Source organism: Nerophis lumbriciformis, linkage group LG30 (assembly GCF_033978685.3).
Source record: "Nerophis lumbriciformis linkage group LG30, RoL_Nlum_v2.1, whole genome shotgun sequence".
NCBI lineage: Eukaryota > Metazoa > Chordata > Actinopteri > Syngnathiformes > Syngnathidae > Nerophis > Nerophis lumbriciformis.
The window spans coordinates 23013600-23040204 of NC_084577.2; the positions used below are offsets into that span (position 1 = coordinate 23013600).

The 26605-nt window shown below is 38.4% G+C and overlaps 1 protein-coding gene across 2 annotated transcripts in view; it reads right to left on the reverse strand.

Moving 5' to 3' along the window:
- mnta (MAX network transcriptional repressor a) overlaps positions 1 to 26605 on the reverse strand; it is a 34075-nt gene that overhangs the window by 6010 nt on the left and 1460 nt on the right. For both annotated transcript variants that reach the window (XM_061925806.1, XM_061925805.1), the window contains exons 2-4: positions 16833 to 17385; positions 13434 to 13475; positions 13239 to 13350 (exon numbers count right to left, since the gene is read on the reverse strand). In XM_061925806.1, coding sequence (XP_061781790.1) covers positions 13239 to 13350; positions 13434 to 13475; positions 16833 to 17385 — 707 coding nt within the window. The remainder of the gene's footprint in view (positions 1 to 13238; positions 13351 to 13433; positions 13476 to 16832; positions 17386 to 26605) is intronic.

A 26605-nucleotide genomic window follows, 5' to 3' on the forward strand; every position in this document is an offset into this window, starting at 1 on the left:
ATCGAACAATTGTGGTTGCTCATTGTTTACACATACAAAGTCTCCAAGGCAGAAGCGTGTTAGAAGGTATCCAGTAACAAACGTGTCCGCATCATTTGACTTACATGATATTAATTTAAATATTGTGGCTACTTGGTGTTGAAAAAAAATAAACAATTATCGTTTTACTTGAACTGAAATAAGTCCATTTCATACGGTTAATAAATGCTTTAGTGTTTTTATAGCTACCATAGTTCATTGACTCATTCCACACTACATAATAGTAAAAGTATGTATTTTTCTGCTGATATTGTATTTGATCATTATCGGCCAATACTCAAGGCTCCAAGTGTAAAAGTTGTTAAGGGTTATTAGACTTCTTTGCTCACTTGTATCATTTACAAATGTTAAAAGGGCTAATGAAGCCTTTGTCACAGCAACAGGTTGATGACGTTGACATTTTTCTCGTAGGTTAAATATATCCTGGATTGACTATGATGGTGCAATCCCTACCATGAGGACAGTCTCGTCATCAATGGTGTCCTCAGTAAGAGACGCCAAGCAAGGCGTGTCTAAATCTAGAACACAGTACACGCCAGATGACGGCCACATGGCCCAGCCATGGTCCAGGTGCTCCACTGGACTGGAGCGTGCATGTGCGTGCACGTGGATGAGATCACAACAAATGCGCTCATCGCCATAGAAACGCACGCAACCTGAGAAGCCACTTAAGGCAGATGGCTCCCACATGACTTCCAGCTAATGTGCTGCCAGGACATCAGGTTCCAAGTACCTTTTGTCTCCTCGGCATGATTGTCAATCTGAACCACGCGTGTGTGGAAATGTAGATCAGCTAGGGATAGGCGGCAGCGAGCGCTTGCAAAGTAAACACACTTTGCCGTCACAAGCGACGCAAGTGGCGTGCACATGGTTGGGGGAACCAGAGGGTGGGGGAGGGGAGAGGCGAGCCCCTCCACTTGTGCAGAGGACAAACTGTACTGTGAGCCCGCGCCTCTTAAAGGGCCAGCAGCAGGGCGTGAGGCCACGTTGCAGACACGCCGCTCTCGTCTCCAACTGGAGCGAGACGGGTCTTGTGACTGTGGGCTGACCTCCTCTTGCCGCGCCTTGCAGCAGGAAGACTTCACGTGGTGCCTGACAGCTCACAATTAGAGCTTTGTGTGTGTGTGTGTGTGTGTGTGTGTGTGTGTGTGTGTGTGTGTGTGTGTGTGTGTGTGTGTGTGTGTGTGTGTGTGTGTGTGTGTGTGTGTGTGTGTGTGTGCTCTGGCAATGCTTACTTAATGGGGACATAGCTCTGTTTACACAGTCACCTTTTGGGGACCTCTGACGGTATGGGGACAAAAAAACAGGTCCCCTAAAGCAGTGGCCCCCAACCACCGGGCCGCGGCCCGGTACCAGTCCGTGGATCGATTGGTACCGGGTTGCACAAGAAATTTTTTTTTTTTTTTAAATAAGTACAAAAATCTTTTTTTTACATTGTTTTTAAAACAACATAAAAAACACAAGATACACTTATTATTATAATTAGTGCACCAACCCAAAAAACCTCCCTCCCCCATTCACACAAAAGGGTTGTTTCTTTCTGTTATTAATATTCTGGTTCCTACATTATATATCAATATAGATCAATACAGTCTGCAGGGATACAGTTCGTAAGCACGCATGATTGTATTTTATTATGACAAAAAAAAATACAAATAAAAATAAAAATAAATACCATACCCCCCCCATTAGCTAGAACAGTGGTTCTCAACCTTTTTTCAGTGATGTACCCCCTGTGAAAATGTTTTTAATTCAAGTACCCCCTAATCAGACCAAAGCATTTTTGGTTGAAAAAAAGGGATGAAGAAGTAAAATACAGCACTATGTCATCAGTTTCTGATTTATTAAATTGTATAACTGTGCAAAATATTGCTCATTTGTAGTGGTCTTTCTTGAACTATTTGGGGAAAAAAGATACCGGTAGGTTTTTATTTATATTTATAAAGGATTTTTGAATTGTTACTATTTTTAGAATATTTAAAAAAAATCTCACGTACCCCTTGGCATACCTTCAAGTACCCCCAGGGGTATGCGTACCCCCATTTGAGAACCACTGAGCTAGAACATTGTAATGCTGTGCATTTTTTTGGCCTTACTAGTATTAGATGAGGGGTGACCACACTTTTTTCTACTCACATAGAAAAATAAACGCTTTGGGGGCCATTTGGATATTTTTCTTTTCCAAAACCAATACTTTATTATTCATTCCCTCAATTTTGGTGAGTGTTAAAGGTCTCAACCAGTAGCCCCCTAAGACCTGCACTCTTGTATGGCATGCATTTTTTATTTGTCTTGGCTCTTTAGAACCCAATGAGTATAAAAACCAAACAAAAAGGTTGAAAGTTGACATCTTGAATCTAACATGTGCCAAAAGTTTGAACACACCTTCTCATTTAATGGGTTTTCTTTATTTTCATGACTATTTACATTGTAGAATCTCACTGAAGGCATCACAACTATGAATGAACACATGTGGAGTTATGTACTTAACAAAAAAAGGTGAAATAACTGAAAACATGTTTCATGTTCTAGTTTCTTCAAAATAGCCACTCTGTTTACTGCTTTGCACACTCTTGGCATTCTCTCAAGCTTCAAGCACACCTGTGAAGTGAAAACTATTTCAGGTGACTACCTCTTGAAGCTCATAGAGAGAATGCCAAGAGTGTGCGAAAAAGTAATCAGAGCAAAGGGTGGCTATTTTGAAGAAACTAGAATATACAACATGTTTTCATTCATAGTTTTGATGCCTTCAGTGACAATCTACAATGCGAATAGTCATGAAAATAAAGAAAACACATTGAATGAGGAGAAGGTGTGTCCAAACTTTTGGCCTGTACTGTATATATATAACTCTTCCGCCACCACTAATTGGCAGTGAAAGTTAAAACCAGGGTCTTGTAGAGAAAAATGTAGTATTGCGCTCTACACTACCAAAAATGTGATGTCCACATATGTGGACGCCAGCCAGTTACTAGGAAGTTGAAGTGTTATTAATATGTGACTTATTCTTAAAACTTCAGATCTATCCGTTGACATCAAGTTGAACTTTTTCTTATGTTTTCTGCCCTTTTCTGCCAATGAAAACCCTGTTGAGAATAATTCATACAGTACATTAATATTTGCTTATTTTCAACGCTTTTATATCTATAGATCAAATTCAGATCTATCCCTTCACAAAAAAAAAATGTCTTCTTGAATAAAAATTTAAGTAAAACAATATAAAAACAATTACATAAAAAATAGTAAATAATGAAAATGTTAGTGGACTAGCAGCACACACAATCATGTGTATCCCTTGCAGACTGTATTGTTCTATATTTTAGGAACCAGGATATTAATAACAGAAAGAAACAACCCCTTTTGCGTGAATGAGTTTAAATGGGGGAGGGACGTTTTTTGGGGGGTTGGTGCACTAATTGTAAGTGTATCTTGTGTTTTTTATGTTGATTTAATAAAAAATAAAAAAATAATAATAATTGTCGTATGCTCTTTTTTGTCAAAGAAAAAAACTTTTTTTTTATGATAAAACCACAAAATATGCATTATTCTCCCCCCCCCCCCAAAAAAAATGTTCAAAGTGGAAAGTTGATGTGAAGTAATTGAAGCTTTAAATAGGTCAATAATTCATAACAACATTGCTTTCGGTTCATTTTTGTTTTTTTGAGTAATGACCGTTAAAAAAAAAGATCTGACTAAACTTCTGGCGGATCCAAAAGGCCTCCACTCATACGACAATTATAGGTTTTATCTTACCTTTTTGTCAAAGAAAACCTTGTTTTATTTTTCACGGCAAAAACACAAAATATGCAATATTTTCCCCATTTAAAAAAAAATAGTGGAATATTTAATGTAAAGTCTTGAATTTCTCGTATTCATACCAAAACTGATTTGAACTAATTATTATTTTTTTGGCGCAATAACAGTTTAAGTAAAAACTGTGTGATATTAGTTTCAATATCACAACTTTTTCTCATTACATTACTCCTGTTTGTTCCTATATTCCACTGTTGATGTTTTTTGTATTAGTAAAAACAATTAGCTGCAAATGGTCCCCAGGCCGTACTTTGGACACTAGTTTATTAAATAATCCATGTCTTACTGTACCTTTTCCTCCATGCAAGTGGTATTGTATATGTGACTTAAGGTTGCTGAATACAGATGAATCTTGTACAATTATTAATTTTGTGTGATGTTATTCTAATTCATAAACAAAGCATTATCCTACACAGACATTCATACTTGATAACATAACATTCCTTTTTACGGTGCCCGGTGAAATTGTGCAGCAAACAGGCGTTTAAAATGCGAGTGCTGCTCTACTGCAGCAGCAGTGTAAGGGGGAGGGGGGTGACGTCACATGGCTCACACTAGCCATGTGCTCGCTGATCATGTGGCCTTAAAAGCTGAGTGAGGCGGCGGAGGAGGAGGGGCTGAGCAGGTGGGAGGACTTCTACTGCAGCCAGAATTATTTTACAGCTTCCATGGAACCCTCGGCTTTTTGGAGGATTCTTTTGCATGCGATTTTGATAGCAGATTGACACACATGTTTCCTATTATTATACCTGCTTCAGAAACATTGGCATGTCAGCTGTCAACAAGTACATGTAGAGCACAGGTGTGAAACGCAAGGCCCGGGGGCCAGATCTGGCCCGCAAAATGGTAATAATATGAACATTTTCTTACAAAATATATTTGTTCTTTTCATTGTGATATTCAAAAGATACATGAACTGCATGCTTAGCTTTATATACATATCTTTTAAAATGTAATATCTAATAACACAACAAAATAATATTTTTTTTTTAATTATAAAAATAAGTACTTGAATATTAGCTTGACTTATGATTTCAAAGCAAGTTATCAAATTGTGCACTGTAAAAATCACAATAGACTATACAGTAAAAAGCAACTTTGGTACCGTTTCTGTGTTTACAGTAATACACAAAAAAAAAAAAACTCTAGATTTTACTGTTAATGAGTGGTACTGTTTTTCCATTCCATTTACAGTAATATGCCGTAAAGAAAACACTGCAGCTTTTACGATAAAATTGTAGCAACTAAGCAAGTTTTTTTACACTAAAATCTATTTTGGGTTTTTTAAGCGAACGTAAAAAAAATGAATAATCAAATGCTTAGGCAATAATGCAATATTAAGAGCCGAATCCTTACTTTTTTTTTTCTTTTTTTTTTTAAATCATTTATTTACAAGTGGCCCTCTGAGGGCAGACACAACTGCGATGTGGCCCTCAATGAAAACAAGTTTGACACCCCTAATGTAGAGTACTGACTCATCTCCTTTTGAGGTTATAGTCTGCTTGCATTAGGGCAGAGAGACTCAAGACTTGAAGAACATGTAAATTAGCGTTAGGGATGCGTATCGCTTACGTTTGAACTGATATTAACACAAAATCGGTAGTTTAGAACAATGCTGGTGCCCAAATTGTCATAATTATTGCAGCAATACAAAAAACATCAGATGTAATGTTGGATGCTCATAATTCGGAGTGTTCCTAAATGCAACCTTGCTCACTATAACCGTAATTAGTGCATAATGGTGAAGTGCTGTTGTTGTTGTTGAAGCTGTTGGTGTGTTAAAGGGGAAGTGCACTTTTTGGGGAATTTTGCCTATCGTTCACAATCATAACGAGAGACAAGTAAACACTTTTTTTTAAGGATTTTAAAGATGATAAAAAAACACTTACAGGATGCGGCTAATCGGAGTCACCGTTGTAGCCTTCAAAGCCCTCTAAAACAACTTCAACATCCTCCAACGTTTTATATACACACTGCAAGTCTATATATAATGTAGTAACAGACACAAGCAGCACCACACTAAAATGAACTTGATATCAAATATGAAGAGGTGACATCACACTGTGACACAGCAGACAACAACATACGCACATCTACACAATGGGAATAATGAACAACAATGATTGAAGTGACAAAATTCGCCATTCAAACAATACACCGTTTGTTGACAAGATAATATGACCACCATCAAAGCACTTTCAATCTCTTTATTAACCACAGGTAACGCAATCCGGTGAAAAGATTCAAACAGGTAAAGCTAACAACCCTCGATGATGTCACACGTCACTAGGCAACAGGCCCCGCCTTTAAAAAAGCACACACACACACACACACACACACACACACACACGAAACGTCTCAACAGCATATGCAAAACATTTGCAGGTTATTTTTGAGTACGGTAACTTATTAATTACTTTCCCTAATAGTTAATTACATTTATTAAAGAGTAATTATCTTAGTAATTCAATTATTTTTTTGGTAAAGTAACTAATTACTTTTTAAAACTAATTTTCAGAACACTACTGTTACACTGGATAAAAAGGCTAGTCATTGAAACAACATGTGGCTCTGTAAACTGCCAATTACAAATGGCTTTTCACAGCAGCAGCGCTTGGAAAGACGATTCTCCTAGTCGACGGAGAAAGTAATACGTGTCCCTTTTTCATTACAGATGTAAAAAAAAAAAAAAAACAGATCCCTAATCTACAGAGGGCGGAAATGAGGTAACTACTATCACACAACCGTGTTGTCAGTGTAGAAAGCACACAATCACTTTGTTTGGCACAAAAGCCTTTGAGGGAAGCTGACAAAATGGATGTGAGACATTGTTGCTGGCTCTGAATAGAACTGACCCAGAATGAGGCAGCAACTAATAATCGTATCCACAGTGGAAAGTGTGTTGCCTCCAAAGCAATTATTGCTTTCCAACAAGTATTACACACATCACCGCAAACGCTGTAATTATTAGGTAACAGGAAGAAGCCATGTGCTTCTGTGTGACAAGATGCAGAAACAGAATAAACGCTGTGTTACGTCGTTGACCCGACGACTTTGTGTGAAAGAGGCTAAAGGGCTTGTGGCCTGCTGTGACCATCTCAATTGTGCCAACAGAAGAGATAAGAGAGCACATAAGCGGAGTCGAAAGCCTCTTAAATCAAACCCCACCTGAGTTGTGTTGTAGAAGAGGTGTAGCGTATGCATAAGCACCACATGTGTTATTCATGTGTGGATGCTGAGAGACAACAGCACTCAAACATAATTGGTCATTAATAAAGGACACAGCAATGATGTCATAGCACTTACAAGTCATTAGGATGCAGTCGATTGATGAGATTGTTTACATTGTCTGCACTTTATAGCATGTGTTGGATAGATTTACTTGCAAGTATTGTCAGAGGTTACCGTATTTTCCGCACTATAAGGCGCACCTAAAAACCACAATTTTTCTCAAAAGCTGACAGTGCGCCTAATAACCCGGTGCGCTTTATTACGATTCATTTTCATAAAGTTTCGGTCTCGCAACTTCGGTAAACAGCCGCCATTTTTTTTCCCGGTAGAACAGGAAGCGCTTCTTCTTCTACGCAAGCAACCGCCAAGGAAAGCACCCGCCCCCATAGAACAGGAAGCGCTTCACCCGCCCCCATAGAACAGGAAGCGCTTCACCCGCCCCCGGAAGAAGAAGAAAAAACGCGCGGATATCACCGTACGTTTCATTTCCTGTTTACATCTGTAAAGACCACAAAATGGCTCCTACTAAACGATCCGGGTCATAAAAAGACGCAATCTCTCCATCCGCACACGGATTACTACCGTATTTCACAGCAACTGAACCGCACTGTGGAACGGGAGCACGTACGGTGAATATTCGCTCCACAGGGAATGAGAAGTCATCCTTCACTGTGGTTCTAGCTTGCCATGCTAACTTCCACTCATGGTGATATTCAAAAGGAAGACCTTGCCAAAAGAGACCTTTCCAGCCGGCGTCATCATAAAAGCTAACTCGAAGGGATGGATGGATGAAGAAAAGATGAGCGAGTGGTTAAGGGAAGTTTACGCGAAGCGGCCGGGTGGCTTTTTTCACGCTGCTCCGTCCATGTTGATATATGACTCTATGCGCGCCCACATCACAGATGGTGTCAAAAAACAAGTGAAGCACACAAATACAACACTCGCCGTCATTCCGGGTGGATTAACCAAAGAACTCCAACCGCTGGATATTGGTGTCAACAGGGCATTCAAATCACGACTGCGAACTGCGTGGGAAAAATGGATGACCGAAGGCGAACACACCTTCACTAAGACGGGCAGACAACGCCGGACAACATACGCCAACATCTGCCAGTGGATTGTAAATGCCTGGGCAGATATTTCTGTCACAACTGTGGTCCGAGCTTTCCGGAAGGCAGGATTCACAGAACTGCTGCACAACAACAGCGACACTGAATCCGATGATTTCGAAGAGACGGAGCCCGCCATTTTGGAAGCCACGCTAGCGCAACTTTTCAATTCGGACACCGAAGACGAAGAATTCGAAGGATTTACCGGTACGAATGAAGAATAACTTCAGAAAGTGAGCGCTATGTTTATTTTGTGTGTTGTGTGTTGTGACATTAACGTTCGAGCAACATTACCGGTATGTTGCTATTGCTCTACACCATTTTGAATTTTACTATGTTTGTGATTGCACATTTGTACATTTTGGGACAGAGTTGTTAGAACGCTGGTTTTCAATATATTATTAAAGTTTGACTGAACTATCTGACTGTTTTTTTGACATTCACTTTAGCGCAGCGTTTTTTTGACATTCACTTTAGCGCAGCGTAGGCGCGGCTTTTAGTCCGGGGCGGCTTATTGGTGGACAAAATTATGAAATATGTAATTCATAGAAGGTGCGGCTAATAATCCGGTGCGCCTTATAGTGCGGAAAATACGGTACATCTCTTTATTACAAAAGCTATTTTTGGACACTTAATTTATGTAACTGAATGTTTTGTGTATGGACTGATTGCGTTTTACATAAAATGATGCTTACAATTAGAGATGTCCGATAATATCGGACTACCGATATTATCGGCCAATAAATGCATTAAAATGTAATATCGGAAATTATCGGTATCGGTTTCAAAAAGTTAAATTTATGACTTTTTAAAACGCCGCTGTACGGAGTGGAACACGGACGTCGGGAGAAGTACAGAGCAGTTGCGTCTCCCAGCCATACTTGCCAACCCTCACGATTTTCCCGGGAGACTCCCGAATTTCAGTGTCCCTCCCGAAAATCTCCCAGGACAACCATTCTCCCGATTTCCGCCCAGACAACAATATTGCAGACGTGCCTTAAAGGCACTGCCTTTGCGTGCCGGCCCAGTCACATAATATCTACGGCTTTTCACACACACAAGTGAATGCAAGTCGTACTTGGTCAACAGCCATACAGGTCACACTGAGGGTGGCCGTATAAACAACTCTAACACTGTTACAAATATGCGCCACACTGTGAACCCACACCAAACAAGAATGACAAACACATTTCGGGAGAACATCCGCACCATAACACAACATAAACACCACAGAACAAATACCCAGAACCCCTTGCAGCACTAACTCTTCCGGGACGCTACAATATACATGGCACACTCAACCTCGCCCCCCCAACCCATGTCCCAAATTCCAATCTGCTGTTTTGAGGCATGTTAAAAAAAAAATAATGCACTTTGTGACTTCAATAATAAATATGGCAGTGCCATGTTGGCATTTTTTTCCCATAACTTGAGTTGATTTATTTTGGAAAACCTTGTTACATTGTTTAATGCATCCAGCGGGGCATCACAACAAAATTAGGCATAATAATGTGTTAATTCCACGACTGTATGTATCATTATCGGTTGATATCGGAATCGGTAATTAAGAGTTGGACAATATTGGAATGTCGGATAAGGGCAAAAAAGCCATTATCGGACATCTCTACTTACAATTTCATTTACCGGTAATAAACATTTGTGAGCAAAATTTGTCTTTAAAAATTCAGATTGTTAGATTACAAAAATTTTAAAATTCAGTGTAATTCAGTGTTTGACGGAACACATTTTTCTGCACACCGTATTTAAACAAACAGAATTTTTAAAACAAATTTTGCGCACAAATTTTTATTGAATGAAATTGTTAGCATAATTTGATGTAAAACAATCAGTTAAAAAAATTCTAACACAAAAAAATTGTGAGCAAAATTTGTGTTTTGAAGCAACATATTTTTTACACTGAATTTTATACATTAACTTTTTACACATTTAATTTTAAAAGCCTATTTTAACAAAACAAAATATTAGACACAAATGTTGTTCAAACTTTTTTAATTCAATTGTTAGCATAAATTAAAACTAATTCTTTGTCCCAAAAAAAAAGACGCAAATTAACCTCTGAATTTTTACATACCAAATTTTAAACCACTGTATTTTTTTTTGTCCTGTCCAGACACTCAGACAAATCATATAGTTGATGTAGATGATCATATCTGCTGTACAGATTTACTTTAGAAAAGAGAAGTGTTGGATACTTCTCTGGTTGCCTTATTTGTATTTGACTTTATTAAATGGATTTATATTCATGTTTGGCGCAGGAGGGAATAGAAAAAAGAAAAAAAAGGAAGACCGAGGAGGACAAGACAGAGACGACAACAACAACAGAAAAACATCAGGAAATACAATATGTGCAAATATGATATGAAAAGTGATAGCAAAGAAACTGAAGTAAATATTAACAACACCAAATTGACTATAAACATTATTGCACTAACCTAAACCTAAACTAAACCACTGTATTTTAACAGAGTGATTTTTTAAAAACACACTCATGTAAAAAATGAAGTTCCCAAAATTCCGTGACATAAATTTTGTGTCCAAAAAAAAGTTTGGTAATAAACACACACATTTAAACTCTAAATTTTAAAACACTATATTTTAACAAACTGAATTTTCAAACACTAATTTGTTAACAAAGTTAGATTTTTTTTTAATTCAGTGTCTAAAAAAATATTTCTTAATAAAGACAAATTAACCTCTGAATTTATACACAGTGAATTTTCAAACATGGTATTTGTTTTCAATGAAATTGTCAGCATAATTTAATGTAAAAAAACAAATACAAACTCAAAATGTTTAAACACTATATTTTAACAAAATTAATTCTTAAACATTAATTTTGCTCATACATTTTTCTTCTAATGATATTGTTAACATAATTAGATTTTAAGTTAATAAGCTTTCTTACACAGTGAATTTTCAAACATGGTATTTTAACAAACCAATTTTGCTCACAAATTTAGCTTAAACATTTTTTTCTATGAAATTGTCTGCATAATTTGATGTTAAAAAAAAAAATCCATTCACAAATTTCAAACTCGGTTACATAAATTCAGTGCACAAAAAAAGGTTTCGTAATAAACACGCAAAAATACCTTCCATAAATGTGTGTCACTCAGGGGAAAAAGGTGTCCAGGCTGTGGTGTTTTGTTTTGGATCTACGGTGCTCAGCTGTAAAGGAGGTGTGTTGCCTAATCACCGAGGTGGGGTGTGTGGGGGGATAGGGTGACAAGCTGTGTACCCACACTGCCCTACTTTCAGCTTCACCAGCCTGATCAAGAATAGTCTTGTGTTATTATTATGCAGCGTATCAAACAGCACATCTTAAAGCTGCTAATAGTGTGAGTGTGTAAGGGAGAGGAGAACAAGTGTGTCAGGTTTCAGCTAAAGATAGGATGCAAACAAGACCCTCAACACGTTCACAAAAGTTCTTTAGAGACAATTACACAAGCTCAGATGGCTTTGTCTGCACAAAGAGGAGTCGGTGGTGTTCATGACAAACTAGACCCAGTTAGAAAAATCATGACTGACTCACAAACTGATTCAATCGTTTAAATGTGAGGTTTGCTGCATTGCGTGTGACTTCACAGACGTTTGCAGTTAAACTTAGGCCTCAAACTTTCTTTGTCGGTCTCTAATCCATGTAAAAAAACCACAGCCCTTTAAGCTCACATACTAAACATGATGTGCACTAAATGGTGCTATATGGCCCTGAGCACACTGTCCATATAGATGACAAAAAAGAAAAAAGAAAGAAAGCCTGCAAAAAGCAGTGTTGTGGAAAATGGCAGAAAGAGTCACCTGTTTCAAAGTTAGTATTAGAGATGTCGGCCGATAAATGCTTTAAAATGTAATATCGGAAATTATCGGTATCTGTTTCAAAAAGTAAAATTTATGATTTTTTAAAACGCCGCTGTGTACACGGACGTAGGGAGAAGTACAGAGCGCCAATAAACCTTAAAGGCACTGCCTTTCCGTGCCGGCCCAGTCACATAATATCTACGGCTTTTTACACACACACATAAGTGAATGCAAGCATACTTGGTCAACAGCCATACAGGTCACACTGAGGGTGGCCGTATAAACAACTTTAACACTGTTACAAATATGTGCCACACTGTGAACCCACACCAAACAAGAATGACAAACACATTTCGGGAGAACACCCGCACCGTAACACAACATAAACACAACAGAACAAATACCCAGAACCCCTTGCAGCACTAACTCTTCCGGGACGCTACAGTATAATAATAATAATAATAATAGATTCGATGTTCTATCGCGCTTTTCTATTATTATATACTCAAAGCGCTCACAGAGAAGTTGGAAACCATCATTCATTCGCACCTGGTGGTGGTAAGCTACATTTGTAGCCACAGCTGCCGTGGGGTAGACTGACGGAAGCGAGGCTGCCAGTTTGCGCCTACGGCCCCTCCGACCACCACCTATTATTCATTCATCATTCATTCACCAGTGTGAGCAGCACCGGTGTCCTGCCCAAGGACACAACGGCAGCGATTTGGATGTCAAGAGGCGGGGAGCGAACCTGCAACCCTCAGGTTTCTGGCACGGCCGCTCTACCCCCTACACCCCCCCAACCCCGCCCACCTCAACCTCCTCATGCTCTCTCAAGGAGAGCATGTCCCAAATTCCAAGCTGCTGTTTTGAGGCATGTTAAAAAAAATAATGCACTTTGTGACTTCAATAATAAATATGGCAGTGCCATGTTGGCATTTTTTCCCATAACTTGAGTTGATTTATTTTGGAAAACCTTGTTACATTGTTTAATGCATCCAGCGGGGCATCACAACAAAATTAGGCATAATAATGTGTTAATTCCACGACTGTATATATCGGTATCGGTAATTAAGAGTTGGACAATATCGGATATCGGCAAAAAAGCCATTATCGGACATCTCTACTTACATCCTTATGATGCATTCTAGCAAACTCATGAAATATCAGTTGTCTTCCAGTTGAATGTATGATATTATGGTTATTAAAAATCATTTAGCATCCTCTTACCTGGATGTATCTCAGAGCACTTCTCAGCACGCTCAGATTAGAAGTTTTCTTCTCGTCGATGTTGGGGATGTTCTTCTTGAGCGTCTCGAAACACTCCTTCAGGTGGGCTCGTCTGACGGACAAAAATCAACACACCGCTGGGATTTTATTTCGGCCTTTTCACACAAACACCACTGTACAATAATTATGACTCACCTGTTTTTCTCCAGCTTGTTATGCACTTCTCTGGTGCCTGCCCTGTAGGAACACACAACACTACATGACTACTTGAAGGATTGTTTATTATAATGTTGAATACAAAGGAAAACTGGAGGACATGATGTTCTTATAAGCTACACTCACTCGCACCATATTTGCCTGTACAAGAAAATGATGTTGATATGTGTATCTGATGTTGCTATGACAACAAAAAAAACTGATTGCTGTATTAACTGTGTTTTTTAAAATGTATATATGGTGTGTGCTATTCAGTGTAAAAATAATATTTAAACTACCGTATTTTTCGGAGTATAAGTCGCACCTGCCGAAAATGCATAATAAAGAAGGAAAAAAACATATATAAGTCGGCCAAACTATGAAAAAAACTGCGACTTACAGTCCGAAAAATACGGTAGTTCCTTTTTCTATCTTTATTATATACAATTGTTTGAGCAAAACCAAGTCAATAATACACAATAACTAAACAAAGGTAACCAGACTTGTGTACAGGGAATTAAAGATTTTGTGAAAATTAAATTATCGTTCTATTTAGTAAAACTAGACTTCAATCTATGAATAGATCCGCCCTCCTCTTACGTGCACACCTGCTCGCTACACGCTAACGAAGCACAACAGTTGCAGTAATATTACATGTGGAACAAAACATTTGAATATCACGCAAAGGTTTGTTTATTTTAAAACATTTATTTATAAGGTGAAACTAATACATGACATGGGCTTTTAACATTCAACTCAAGATATTTCAAGCATTCTTCTGATATCATTTGGATGATTATGGCTTACGGCTTAGGAAAACCACAGAACATTTTGGGCTTCAAAAACTGTAAGCCATGATTATCAAAATGATAAAAGGTTTGACATATGTCACTTTGCATGTCATGACTTTATATCACATATTAGATTCACATGTGAAGGTGAATTGCTGACATTAATTAACTATTGCGCAATATTTACATTTTCTGAGTTTCACTGGATATCTTCTCGATAAACTTATTATTATTATTAAATATGTTAATTTCCTGTAAATAGTTGCTCTAATGTGGTTCCATCTACACTTCACATGCTAATCCTTAAAGTAGCAGCTAAGCTAGCTTGAAACCACACTAAAAATTAAATACTTTTTCATGAAATCCCTAAATTAGCTGCTAAGCTATCTTAAAAAAACCCAAGAAATAAGTACTTTTCCAGCCAATTGCTAAATTAGCTGGTAAGATATTTTAAAATACAAAAAAGTTTTTTTATCCATTCGCTAAATTAGCTTGAAACAGAAGATATACCGTATTTTTCGGAGTATAAGTCGCACCGGCCGAAAATGCATAATAAAGAAGGAAAAAAAACATGTATAAGTCGCATTTTTTGGGGAAATGTATTTGATAAAAGCCAACACCAAGAATAGACATTTGAAAGGCAATTTAAAATAAATAAAGAATAGTGAACAACAGGCTGAATAAGTGTACGTTATATGAGGCATAAATAACCAACTGGTATGTTAACGTAACATATTATGGTAAGAGTCATTCAAATAACTATAACATATAGAACATGCTATACGTTTACCAAACAATCTGTCACTCCTAATCGCTAAATCCCATGAAATCTTATACGTCTAGTCTCTTACGTGAATGAGCTAAATAATATTGTTTGATATTTTACGCTAATGTGTTAATAATTTCACACAAAAAAACTGCGACTTATAGTCCGAAAAATACGGTAGGTGCTTTTTCATCCAACAGCTAAATAAGCTGGTAAGCTATCTTAAAACACAAAAAATTGTGCTTTTATTTCCAATTGCTAAATTAGCCAATAAGCTATCCTAAAACAACACAAGAAATTTGTGTTTTGTCATCCAAACACTAAATTAGCCGATAAGCTATCTTGAAACAACACAAGAAATAAGTGCTTGTTTATCCAATCGCTAAATTAGCCTGTAATCAACGCAAGAAAAAGGTGCTTGGTCATCAAATTACTGAATTAGCTGGTAAGCTAACTTAAAACGACACAAGAAATAAGTCCTATTTTATCCAATAGCTAAATTAGCTGGTAATACATCTTTAAAAAAAAGGCAAAAAAGGTGCTTTGTCATCAAATTGCTAAATTAGCTGGTAAGCTTACTTAAAACAACACAAGAAATACGTGCTATTTCATCCAATCGCTAAATTAGCTGGTAAGATATCTTTAAAACAAAGCAAAAAAAGGGTGGTTTTTCCATCCAATCTCTAAATTAGCCATTAAGATTGCTTGAAACAACACAAAATACGAGTGCTGTTTCAAGCTAGTTTACCAGCTAGTTTAGCCATTAGCATGCCTGCTTCAGGCTTGCTTTTACTCCAGTGATAATGGTACTTGCAGTTTAGTTGCCACAATGGAGGTGATGATTATTAACTTAAGTGGATCCACACCGAATGGACAAATTGGACGTAGAAAGTGATCTGCCTCTGTCAGCCTAATCAATAATGAGTAGAGATGTCCGATAATGGCTTTTTTGCCAATATCCGATATTGTCCAGCTCTTATTACCGATTCCGATATCAACCGATACCGATATATACAGTCGTGGAATTAACACATTATTATGCCTCATTTTGTTGTGATGCCCCGCTGGATGCATTAAACAATGTAACAAGGTTTTCCAAAATAAATCAACTCAACTTATGGAAAAAATGCCAACATGGCACTGCCATATTTATTATTGAAGTCACAAAGTGCATTATTTTTTTTAACATGCCTCAAAACAGCAGCTTGGAATCTGGGACATGCTCTCCCTGAGAGAGCATGAAGAGGTTGAGGTGGGCGGGGTTGGGTGTATATTGTAGCGTCCCGGAAGAGTTAGTGCTGCAAGGGGTTCTGGGTATTTGTTATGTTGTGTTACGGTGCGGATGTTCTCCCGAAATGTGTTTGTCATTCTTGTTTGGTGTGGGTTCACAGAGTGGCGCATATTTGTAACAGTGTTAAAGTTGTTTATATGGCCACCCTCAGTGTGACCGGTATGGCTGTTGACCAAGTATGCTTGCATTCACTTGTGTGTGTGTGAAAAGCCGTAGATATTATGTTTGGACCGGGCACACAAATGCAGTGCCTTTAAGGTTTATTGGCGCTCTGTACTTCTCCCTACGTCCGTGTACAAAAAAGTCATACATTTTACTTTTTGAAACAGATACCAATAATTTTGAAACCGACACCGATCATTTCCGATATCGGACAATATTATCAATATGAGCCCTTGTGGTCGGCATTAAAAGGCCTTAGTTAATAATCAGCATGTATATCTTCACCAAGATCGGCTGAAAAAAAAGCTAAAGTTGTCTAAATGCTCATTTTGTTGGAGTTTTCTTATGGGTACATGGACATGTTGATTTCAAGTTAAGAGTCTTCTTACCCCCCGGGCCGTCTCTTGAGGTCGAGCAGGCGGCCGTCATCAGTAGGACTCCCCCGGCTGGTGGGGCTGTTGGCCCGCGAGGGCGGCGTTAGTGTCCGAGGGGTTCCAGTGGGCTGCTGTGGGGGCGAGACCATGGAGCCGGGGTACTGCTGGACATTAGTGTTACTGGCCTGGTTCTCTGCCGGCTCTTTGTGGCTCACGTCGTCGGCTCTGGACGGCGGAGAAGGCGGCGAGGCTACTTCCTGAGGAGAAAGAGGTTCCTTCTTGGGGGAGACCGCGGGTGGAAGAGCCGGATGAGGCCAGTGGGTGACGGGGCGGGGGGGCGAACTCTCTGGTTTGGGTGTGACCAGCGGGAAGGGAATGATTGCGACGGGCATGAAGGGGGGATGCGGAGGAGGAGGCGGCGGCGGCAAAGGGGCCGAGGGCCGCTCAGAGTCCAGTACTTCTGCTTTAAGAACATTGTTGATGTAGCCCATGGAGGCGTAGTTGTTCAAATGAACACGCTTTTGCTCGCTCAGCTGATCCAGGCGCAGTTTTCCTTTCAGTTCATCCTCTGCGAAAAAGACAGCAAACACACGTAAAAACTCATACTTTGGTTCTAGCGCTGGGTCACATGTGACATCACTTCCTGTTGCCTCACATTCCACCACTTGGGCAAAAAAACAAGCCTATTTGTAACAGGAAGTTAGGGGATCAGTGAAAGTGTTGCATGCGTGTGATGTTCTTGTCTGTTTATGATTTCATTACTTGAATAGGGAAGGGCACCGCTCACATTTACCATACCAACTTTATTTATAAAGCCCTTTAAAAACAAGCACAGTTGAAGAACAAAGGGATGTACACCACAAAGAAATAGAGGCAAAGGACAGACTAAAAAATAACATTTAAAACAGAAGTAAAATACACATTGAAAAAGCAAATACAAATTACCCTAAGAACAATTTGTTAGATAAAAAGAGGTTCAAAAGTTAAAAACAGTTAAAAAAGTTAAAAGTTAAAAACAGTTTAAAGTCAGTGAATAAAAATGGGTTTTAAGAAGGGTCTTAAAAATAGCCAAATAAGGGGAACCGATACATTTGAACCAATACACTACCAATTTTCAGCACTTTTGTGTGAGTTGGTGAATATGAATTGTTTTTGTTAAGAAAATCTAGTTTTTTATGGTAACATTTAAAAATGAGCCGATTATGACAACTGCTGTCCAGTTGTATCTTGTTTTATTATCACATTTCTGAGTCTCATTTGCAAGTATAACATTGCAATTACAGTTGTAGTGTATAGTTTGTGTTTTTTGTTGCACCCTAAAAAAGTGTTAATACTAGGGGTGTAACGGTACGTGTATTTGTATTGAACCGTTTCGGTACGGGGGTTCCGGTTCGGTTCGGAGGTGTACCGAACGAGTTTCCACACGGACATATTAAGTAGCGTAACGCACGTTGTGTAAACAATGCACACCGACGCACAACACTCGGCATGCTAGCAGCTAACGGGCTACGATAGACTGACCATACGTCCTCTTTTCACCGGACATGTCCTCTTTTGCGGAGCTGTCAGGGCGGAGTTCCTTAAATGCCTCAAATGTCCGGCATTTTGTGTTAGAGTTGCGTGTATTTTCAATGTATGTTCAGGGTTAAGAAAGGGTTAAAAACAAAACAAATTGTGAAGGTGGGCAGCAGCATTGATGAGGGAGGGGCAGAGACAGAGAGAGAGAGAGAGAGAGAGAGAGTTATGATAAACGCGCATGCGTCGCCAGGCTCTGCTTTTTATCCATAGATTTATCAGATTTAATTTTTTATTATCTATAGCAGGGGTATCAAAAGTGTGCCCCGGATGCCATTTGCGGACCACAACTAATGTTCTAAAAATACTATTAAAATCAACGAAAACATTACAAAAGTGAAATAAAAAAGCTTAAAGGTGAAGTGTAATTTAGAAAAAGTTGCAATGTTGACTAATAAAACAAAGCTGTTTTTTTCTCTTTCAAACTGTCATTGCTCAAAACATAATATTGAATCAAAATCAATGTTATTATGAATTATTGACCTATCCAAGGTTCCCATTACTTCACATCAAATATTCCACTAATAAAAATATTTTTGGTGGAAGATTTTGCAAATTTGGTAAATAAATAACCCAAAAATTTATATTTTGTTGTTTTCTTACTGTACCGAAAATGAACCGAACTGTGACCTCTAAACTGACATTTTTGTGTACCGTTTCACCCCTAGTTTATACTGTAAGTATTGTACATATTACGCACCAGCTGTTTGTGTGTAAGGCGCATTTTAGTTGTAGTATTTGGAGGTGTTGCAATCGCCATGTAAAATCGCTAATGCTAATCAGTAGCATGTCAGTAGCAATTTGCATTTTTAAAAAGAGTTCTATAATTTCCGACTGTCTCTGAGGCCATGGATGCAAACAGGCTGACTTCTGAGGCTGAAGGTAGGCACGTGGAAGTCTGTGTTCAATTCAGCTTCTCAAGTGTGCAACAACTTGACCAAGCTGACCATGAATATTAGCCAAAAAAAACAAGAGAGAAAAAAAAGATTGCTTTTTCCCGTAAAACAAAAAAGATGAAAAGTTTTAAAAGTTTATAAGCTGTGTTACGTTTTGTGACTCTATACAATTGTTCTTTAACGGGAGAGGCGGCTAAATGTGTCTTGATAGTAAAAGTTGCAGACCTCTGACCTCGGGGTAGTTTCAGTCTGCTCTTAGTGCTGCTGGAGTGAACGCCAAGTCCCCAAGTCTTGACAACGATAAACACATTTAAAAAGGTCCATCAAATACGCTATAAATAAGTCCAACATTGTCTTTTATGAATTAATGCTTCATTCATGTACCTTTTGTACTTCTATTCCTTGTGAGTGTAGTAAGCTTGTGATGTGCGATACCACTGATTTTCTTTACGATTTGATACCAAGTAAAATCCAGGTTGATATCAATCTAATACTGATACCTTGAGCAAATATACCTAATGTGTCTGGTGAAATGTAAAAAGTAGAGTATGCTGTTATTCAGCACAAAATGTGTTAGAGTTGAATATAATCTGTGTGTAGTGTCTCTAAAAGGCCTACAGTAAAAGTGTTTTATATTACTGAGTGACTCATTTTATTTGAATGTCATTTTCTTAAATAAACAAATGACAGACTGAGCACGCCAGTGAGAGACTGCACGCGTGTATGCGGAACAAAAAGTAGTACCCACCATTCTTGTTTCAATGAGACAAGAGCTCAATGATTTACATGATCTCTAATTACTTAAGTACCAAAAATATCCATATTTGGATTTAAGAATCAATCAGAGCACTTGTGTCAACATCAAGGCAGATCTGGCCGTCACATTGTTTAATGTGATCCGCCATCTCATTCAATGTCATTATTTAATGTGATTATTTAATGTGGCCCATCACCTCATTCAATGTGGTCTGCCACATCATTTAAAGTGGTCCACCACATTATGTTTAAATCCATGTCGTTTAATGTGGTCCACCACATCATTCAATGTAGTCATTTAATGTGGTCTGCCACATCATTCAATGTAGTCATTTAATGTGGTCTGCCACATCATTTAATATAGTAATTTAATGTGGTCTGCCACATCATTCAATGTAGTCATTTAATGTGGTCTGCCACATCATTTAATGTGGTCATTTAATGTAGCCTGCCACATCATTTAATGTAGTCATTTAACGTGGTCTGCCACATCATTTAATGTAGTCATTTAACGTGGTCTGCCACATCATTCAATGTAGTCATTTAATGTGGTCTGCCACATCATTCAATGTAGTCATTTAATGTGGTCTGCCACATCATTTAATGTGGTCATTTAATGTAGCCTGCCACATCATTTAATGTAGTCATTTAACGTGGTCTGCCACATCATTTAATGTAGTCATTTAACGTGGTCTGCCACCTCATTTAATGTAGTCATTTAACGTGGTCTGCCACATCATTTAATGTAGTCATTTAAAGTGGTCTGCCACATCATTCAATGTAGTCATTTAATGTGGTCTGCCACATCATTCAATGTAGTCATTTAAAGTGGCCTGCCACATCATTCAATGTAGTCATTTAATGTGGTCTGCCACATCATTTAATGTGGTCATTTAATGTAGCCTGCCACATCATTTAATGTAGTCATTTAACGTGGTCTGCCACATCATTTAATGTAGTCATTTAACGTGGTCTGCCACATCATTTAATGTAGTCATTTAATGTGGTCTGCCACATCATTTAATGTAGTCATTTAATGTGGTCTGCCACGTCATTCAATGTAGTCATTTAATGTGGTCTGCCACATCATTTAATGTAGTCATTTAACGTGGTCTGCCACGTCATTTAATGTAGTCATTTAACGTGGTCTGCCACATCATTTAATGTAGTCATTTAAAGTGGTCTGCCACATCATTCAATGTAGTCATTTAATGTGGTCTGCCACATCATTTAATGTGGTCATTTAATGTAGCCTGCCACATCATTTAATGTAGTCATTTAACGTGGTCTGCCACATCATTTAATGTACCGGTAGTCATTTAATGTGGTCTGCCACGTCATTTAATGTAGTCATTTAACGTGGTCTGCCACATCATTTAACGTAGCCTGCCACATTATTCAATGTAGTCATTTAATGTGGTCTGCCACATCATTCAATGTAGTCATTTGATGTGGTCTGCCACATCATTTAATGTAGTCATTTATCGTCGTCTGCCACATCATATAATGTAGTCATTTAATGTGGCCTGCCACATCATTTAATGTAGTCATTTAATGTGGTCTGCCACATCATTTAATGTAGCCTGCCACATCATTCAATGTAGTCATTTAATGTGGTCTGCCACATCATTCAATGTAGTCATTTAACGTGGTCTGCCACATCATTTAATGTTGTCATTTAACGTGGTCTGCCACGTCATTCAATGTAGTCATTTAATGTGGTCTGCCACATCATTTAATGTAGTCATTTAATGTGGTCCACCACATCATTCAATGTAGTCATTTAATGTGGTCTGCCACATCATTCAATGTAGTCATTTAACGTGGTCTGCCACATCATTTAATGTAGTCATTTAATGTGGTCTTCCACATCATTTAATGTAGTCATTTAATGTGGTCTGCCACATCATTTAATGTAGTCATTTAATGTGGTCTGCCACATCATTCAATGTAGTTATTTAATGTGGTCTGCCACATCATTTAATGTGGTCTCAAAAAGCAGCCATATTTGCGACGTGGCCCTCAATAAAAAATGAGGTTTTAGAGCACAATGATCTGGTATCGGCGGTTTCAATATTTCAGTATCGATCTGCACGTCATTAGTTGGGGCTACCAAATAGTTTAGAAGTCCACTTAAGTGATTTTCTAAATCTCGTGAAAAGTCTTTCCGAAGAATGCACGGATCCACTTGAATTTTTGGAGGATGTCTGACTGAGCGGTCTGAACTGTAGCCATTTTGTTTGTTCCGGCACCCAACTAAACCCGGAAATGCATGTAGGTCACATGGTTGAAACCCAGCAATACCATTATTCCTAATCGCCTTAACATGCCACAGCACAGCTCAAGTCCTACTGAAAGCCCAAACAGCAGAATGGAAGAATTAGGGAGTTCATTCATGAACTGAGACCAACTTGTTTACACTTCTCCAATGTTCCTCAAATTTTTCAAGTGTGTGAGCAAACGCAAAAACTCCCTGAGCATTCAGTGGAGCCCATGTGAGCAACATTAGACGTGCACACTGTGGCCACACCAGCAGCACACCTGTCCCAAACCTGACTAAATAACAACTTCAATCTCCATCCATCCATCCATTTTCTACCGCTTGTCCCTTTCGGGGTCGCTGGAGCCTATCTCAGCTACATTCGGGCAGAAGGCGGGGTACACCCTGGACAAGTCCCCACCTCATAGCAGGGCCAACACAGATAGACAGACAACATTCTCTTATTATTAGAATCAAATGACAGCAGTCATTTCCATGAGGTTATTTTCTAATATAAGTGTTTAGGCCCACTTACAATGACAATAACAAAAAATATTGTTTTTCATGAACTGTGTACCGTACTTGTATTGTTTGTCTGGGTGGAGGTCCTGCTTTGGAAATAATTTGTACCCCTTTCAGACATTGCATTTAGTTCCCATTAAAACATTCACATATTGCACAATGAGATGTAAGCAGGGGATCATGTGTACATTCCTGCAACTTCCTGTTTGTAAAAAAGATATTTTTATTAGTATTTATTTAATATACTAACAGCATTTCATGATTAATATTTATAAATTAAGATTCCTAATAAATGACACTAGAATAAGGACACATTTGATTGGTAAATCATAGTGTAACGACCTGGAATGACACTTTATGTGTGGTGTTGGAGTTGTCCGACTTTTTGTGTGAATGTAAACGCATCACTGGCTAAGTGCCATATGTGCATGTGTTGGCGCAAGTGAGAAAGAGCAAGCGGCTGCTGTTGATATAACAAAGTTACTTTTGGTCTGGTTTGTACTGCAGAAAATGACCACTTTTGCTAGATATAATTTTTTTTTACTAATGTTTTGGTGATGTGTTTATGGCCGACAATAAAGAGTTTTGCTCAGTAAAGTGATCGATGGAATTTATGTCCTCAAAGCGTCTCGACAGACGTTACAATATTTGAACAATGATGACGAAAACTGTTTTCTGTCGTGTCCGTGTGTCGAAAATTGTTATGCGCTTATTTTTTTATTTGATTTTGTGCGTGGCATAGATTTGCCGTGCGCAGAGGACGCTTGAGCAGTGCGCAATTGCACAGGCGCGCACCTTAGAGGGAACATTGCACTTCTCACTGCAAATAATTAAAAAAAATGAAACCTCATATTCAATTCAAGTGCACCTGTGACGTATGATCTGATGAAAGTATAGGTACGGTTGCCATGGCAGCAGTGATGTCAAACGTGGACCATGGTAACTAGAATTGCACTCTGCAGAGGGGTGTTTGTTTTTTTCTAAACTGTATTCAATGTGTGTGAATAAAGTGTAAAATGTCTGGCAGACACATGGCGGGAGCCTTCCGAAATGAGAGCGATTATGTAACTGTGGCGCGTAAGTGTCCTAGTTTCCTGTGTGCAGACACTGACCTGCTGGGCCACACAGGAAGACGACTCAGCAAATGGCAGCAATGTGGGCGGAGCCACGTGAGACGCCGATGTGTCACTCCTGGACTACGGTATTCCTCGAACAGCGCATTTTGTTTTTGTTTCTTTCTTTAGTTTATTTGGAACATGAACACACTTACAGTATAATACATCACACAATTTCATATCATTTCATTTTACATCATGCCCGAAAAGGCGAAGGAAGAAGCAAAGCTTATTTAATCCTACTCCTTTCCCACTTCAGAGCGTTTACAAATAAATAGAATCATTTACTGACCTTTTTATATAATAAAATAACATCTGTGAATTAGTATACACAACAGTTTTGTAACATGTAATTAATTAATTCAGTCTTATTAGATGAAGAATATCTTATTTTCAATAAGGTTGAAAGTATTTCTCATAATTCTTCTGCTTTGTACTTTGTAAGCACTATTATTTTGAACAACCTCTTAAACTGGATCATATCAGTACAATGTTTAACTTCTTTACTTCCATCATTTAATTCCACATACTGATATGCCAAAGGTTCTAAGTGGTGTACGTGCATATAAATGTTTTAAATTATTTTTTTCCTCTAAGGCAGGGGTCGGCAACCCAAAATGTTGAAAGAGCCATATTGGACCAAAAATACAAAAACAAATCTGTTTGGAGCCTCAAAAAATTAAAAGCCACATTAAATATAGTTTGTCATGAGATATAAATTTAATTAAGAGGACTTAAAGGAAACTAAATGAGCTCAAATATACCTACAAATGAGACATAATGATGCAATATGTACATATAGCTAGCCTAAATAGCATGTTAGCATCGATTAGCTTGCAGTCATGCAGCAGTGACGTGCAGTCACTAGAGGCAGGTGAGGCCCCGCCTCACCTGCCATCATGAAAAGAAAAAAAATGTAAAAATTTTTTTTTTAAATTAAATTGTTATATGTATCCAGTGATTATACTATAAAGTTATTTTCCATTTAACTTCACCCGTTTTAGATTATTTTTATTTAAAATCGCTGAATTTTCACATTTGCCGTTCAAATACTGAGAAGAGACGGTGCGGTGATCAGCAGCCAGTTGAGGCACGTCACTCAGTGCCGCAACATGGATTGCGCAATGACTCGGCTAACTGCTGGCCTGCTGTGCAGTGAGACCGTATTGCTATATGAATTATATTATACATTTCCATAGTTTAGTTAGCTGAGGTATATAACGTAGTGTATTTTGTCAACAACTGTATGTGTGTAAAGTATTTCTTGTGCTGAGCGATCATAAAACGGCTGCAAAAGACGCACTGGCTGAGGCTCGCCTCCTGCACCCCCGCCGTAGAATGCACGGCAACCCCTGACGGGAGTGTTATATCAACTAAAGCCCACACTTAAACTGTCCACGTGCAAGATTGAATCTATTTAAAAAAGTTATTTCATAAGAAGCCAAAAAGTGCAAAAACAATAATGTTGGTGTTGGAGGAGTTGTGAATGACTGCAGGGCCACAACATTAGGTACACCTGCAGACTGCAGGTGTACCTAATTCACAACTCCACCAACACGAACATTATTGTTTTTGCACTTTTTGGCTTCTTATTAAATAACTTTTGTAACCTATTTTCATGGGCTTTCCTCTTTGTGATGTTAAGTTCCTGTTATGGGCTGTTATACAGTATATGCCTTGAGCTCTTATTTTGAAGGCGCTAAGAGCGACACGTTGCGGAGGTTTTTGAAAGAAGGTAAATAAAGTGGTCCTCGTGTAAACTGGAGCCTCCGTGTTTGTTATTTTGTAGTTTCATACAGTATAGACGACATTTAATAAACCCTCGGTTACACTTTTTTAAATAGATTCAATCTTGCACGTGGAAAGTTTAAGTGAGGGCTTTAGTTGTGGACTTCATTTATAAGTAAAGGTAAGACCATAATAACGTTTTTTTTTTATTAAATGTGCTGTTTTGTGTGCTACAGTTTGTATGTGTAAAGTTAAAGTTAAGTTAAAGTACCAATGATTGTCACACACACACTAGGTGTAATGAAATTTGTCGTCTGTATTTGACCCATCCCCTGGGAGGTGAGGGGAGCAGTGGGCAGCAGCGGCGCCGCGCCCGGGAATCATTTTTGGTGATTTAACCCCCAATTCCAACCCTTGATGCTGAGTGCCAAGCAGGGAAGAATGCTGGTATGAGCTTTTAAACATAACCCATTAACTGCTGCCAATCAAATGGTGAATAAGATACTCTTTAGGGTTCATATGTTTGTAAATCTGACTGTGATGAAGTCAGTGCCTCACCAGCCATCAACCTCACCGCACGTCACTGTCATGCAGTGACCAAATATATCTGATTAGCACTACACACAAGTCAATAACATCAACAAAACTCACCTTTCATGCACAACCTTAAAAGTTTGGTGGACAAAATGAGACAGAAAAAGAAGTGGCATAAAACACGTCCTAGAAAGTCGGAGAAAGTTGTACATGTAAACAAACTACGGTGAGTTCAAGGACCGCCAAAATTAGTAGGACAAAACGGCGCTTGCCAAATACTCGAATCAGTGAAGCATGTTTAATATAAACAGTGTGCTTTATAACAATTAGGGAGGTTTGTGTCATGTTTGTCCTCCTACAGAAACCATATTAAAACAAAAAATATATTTTTTACCCTCATCT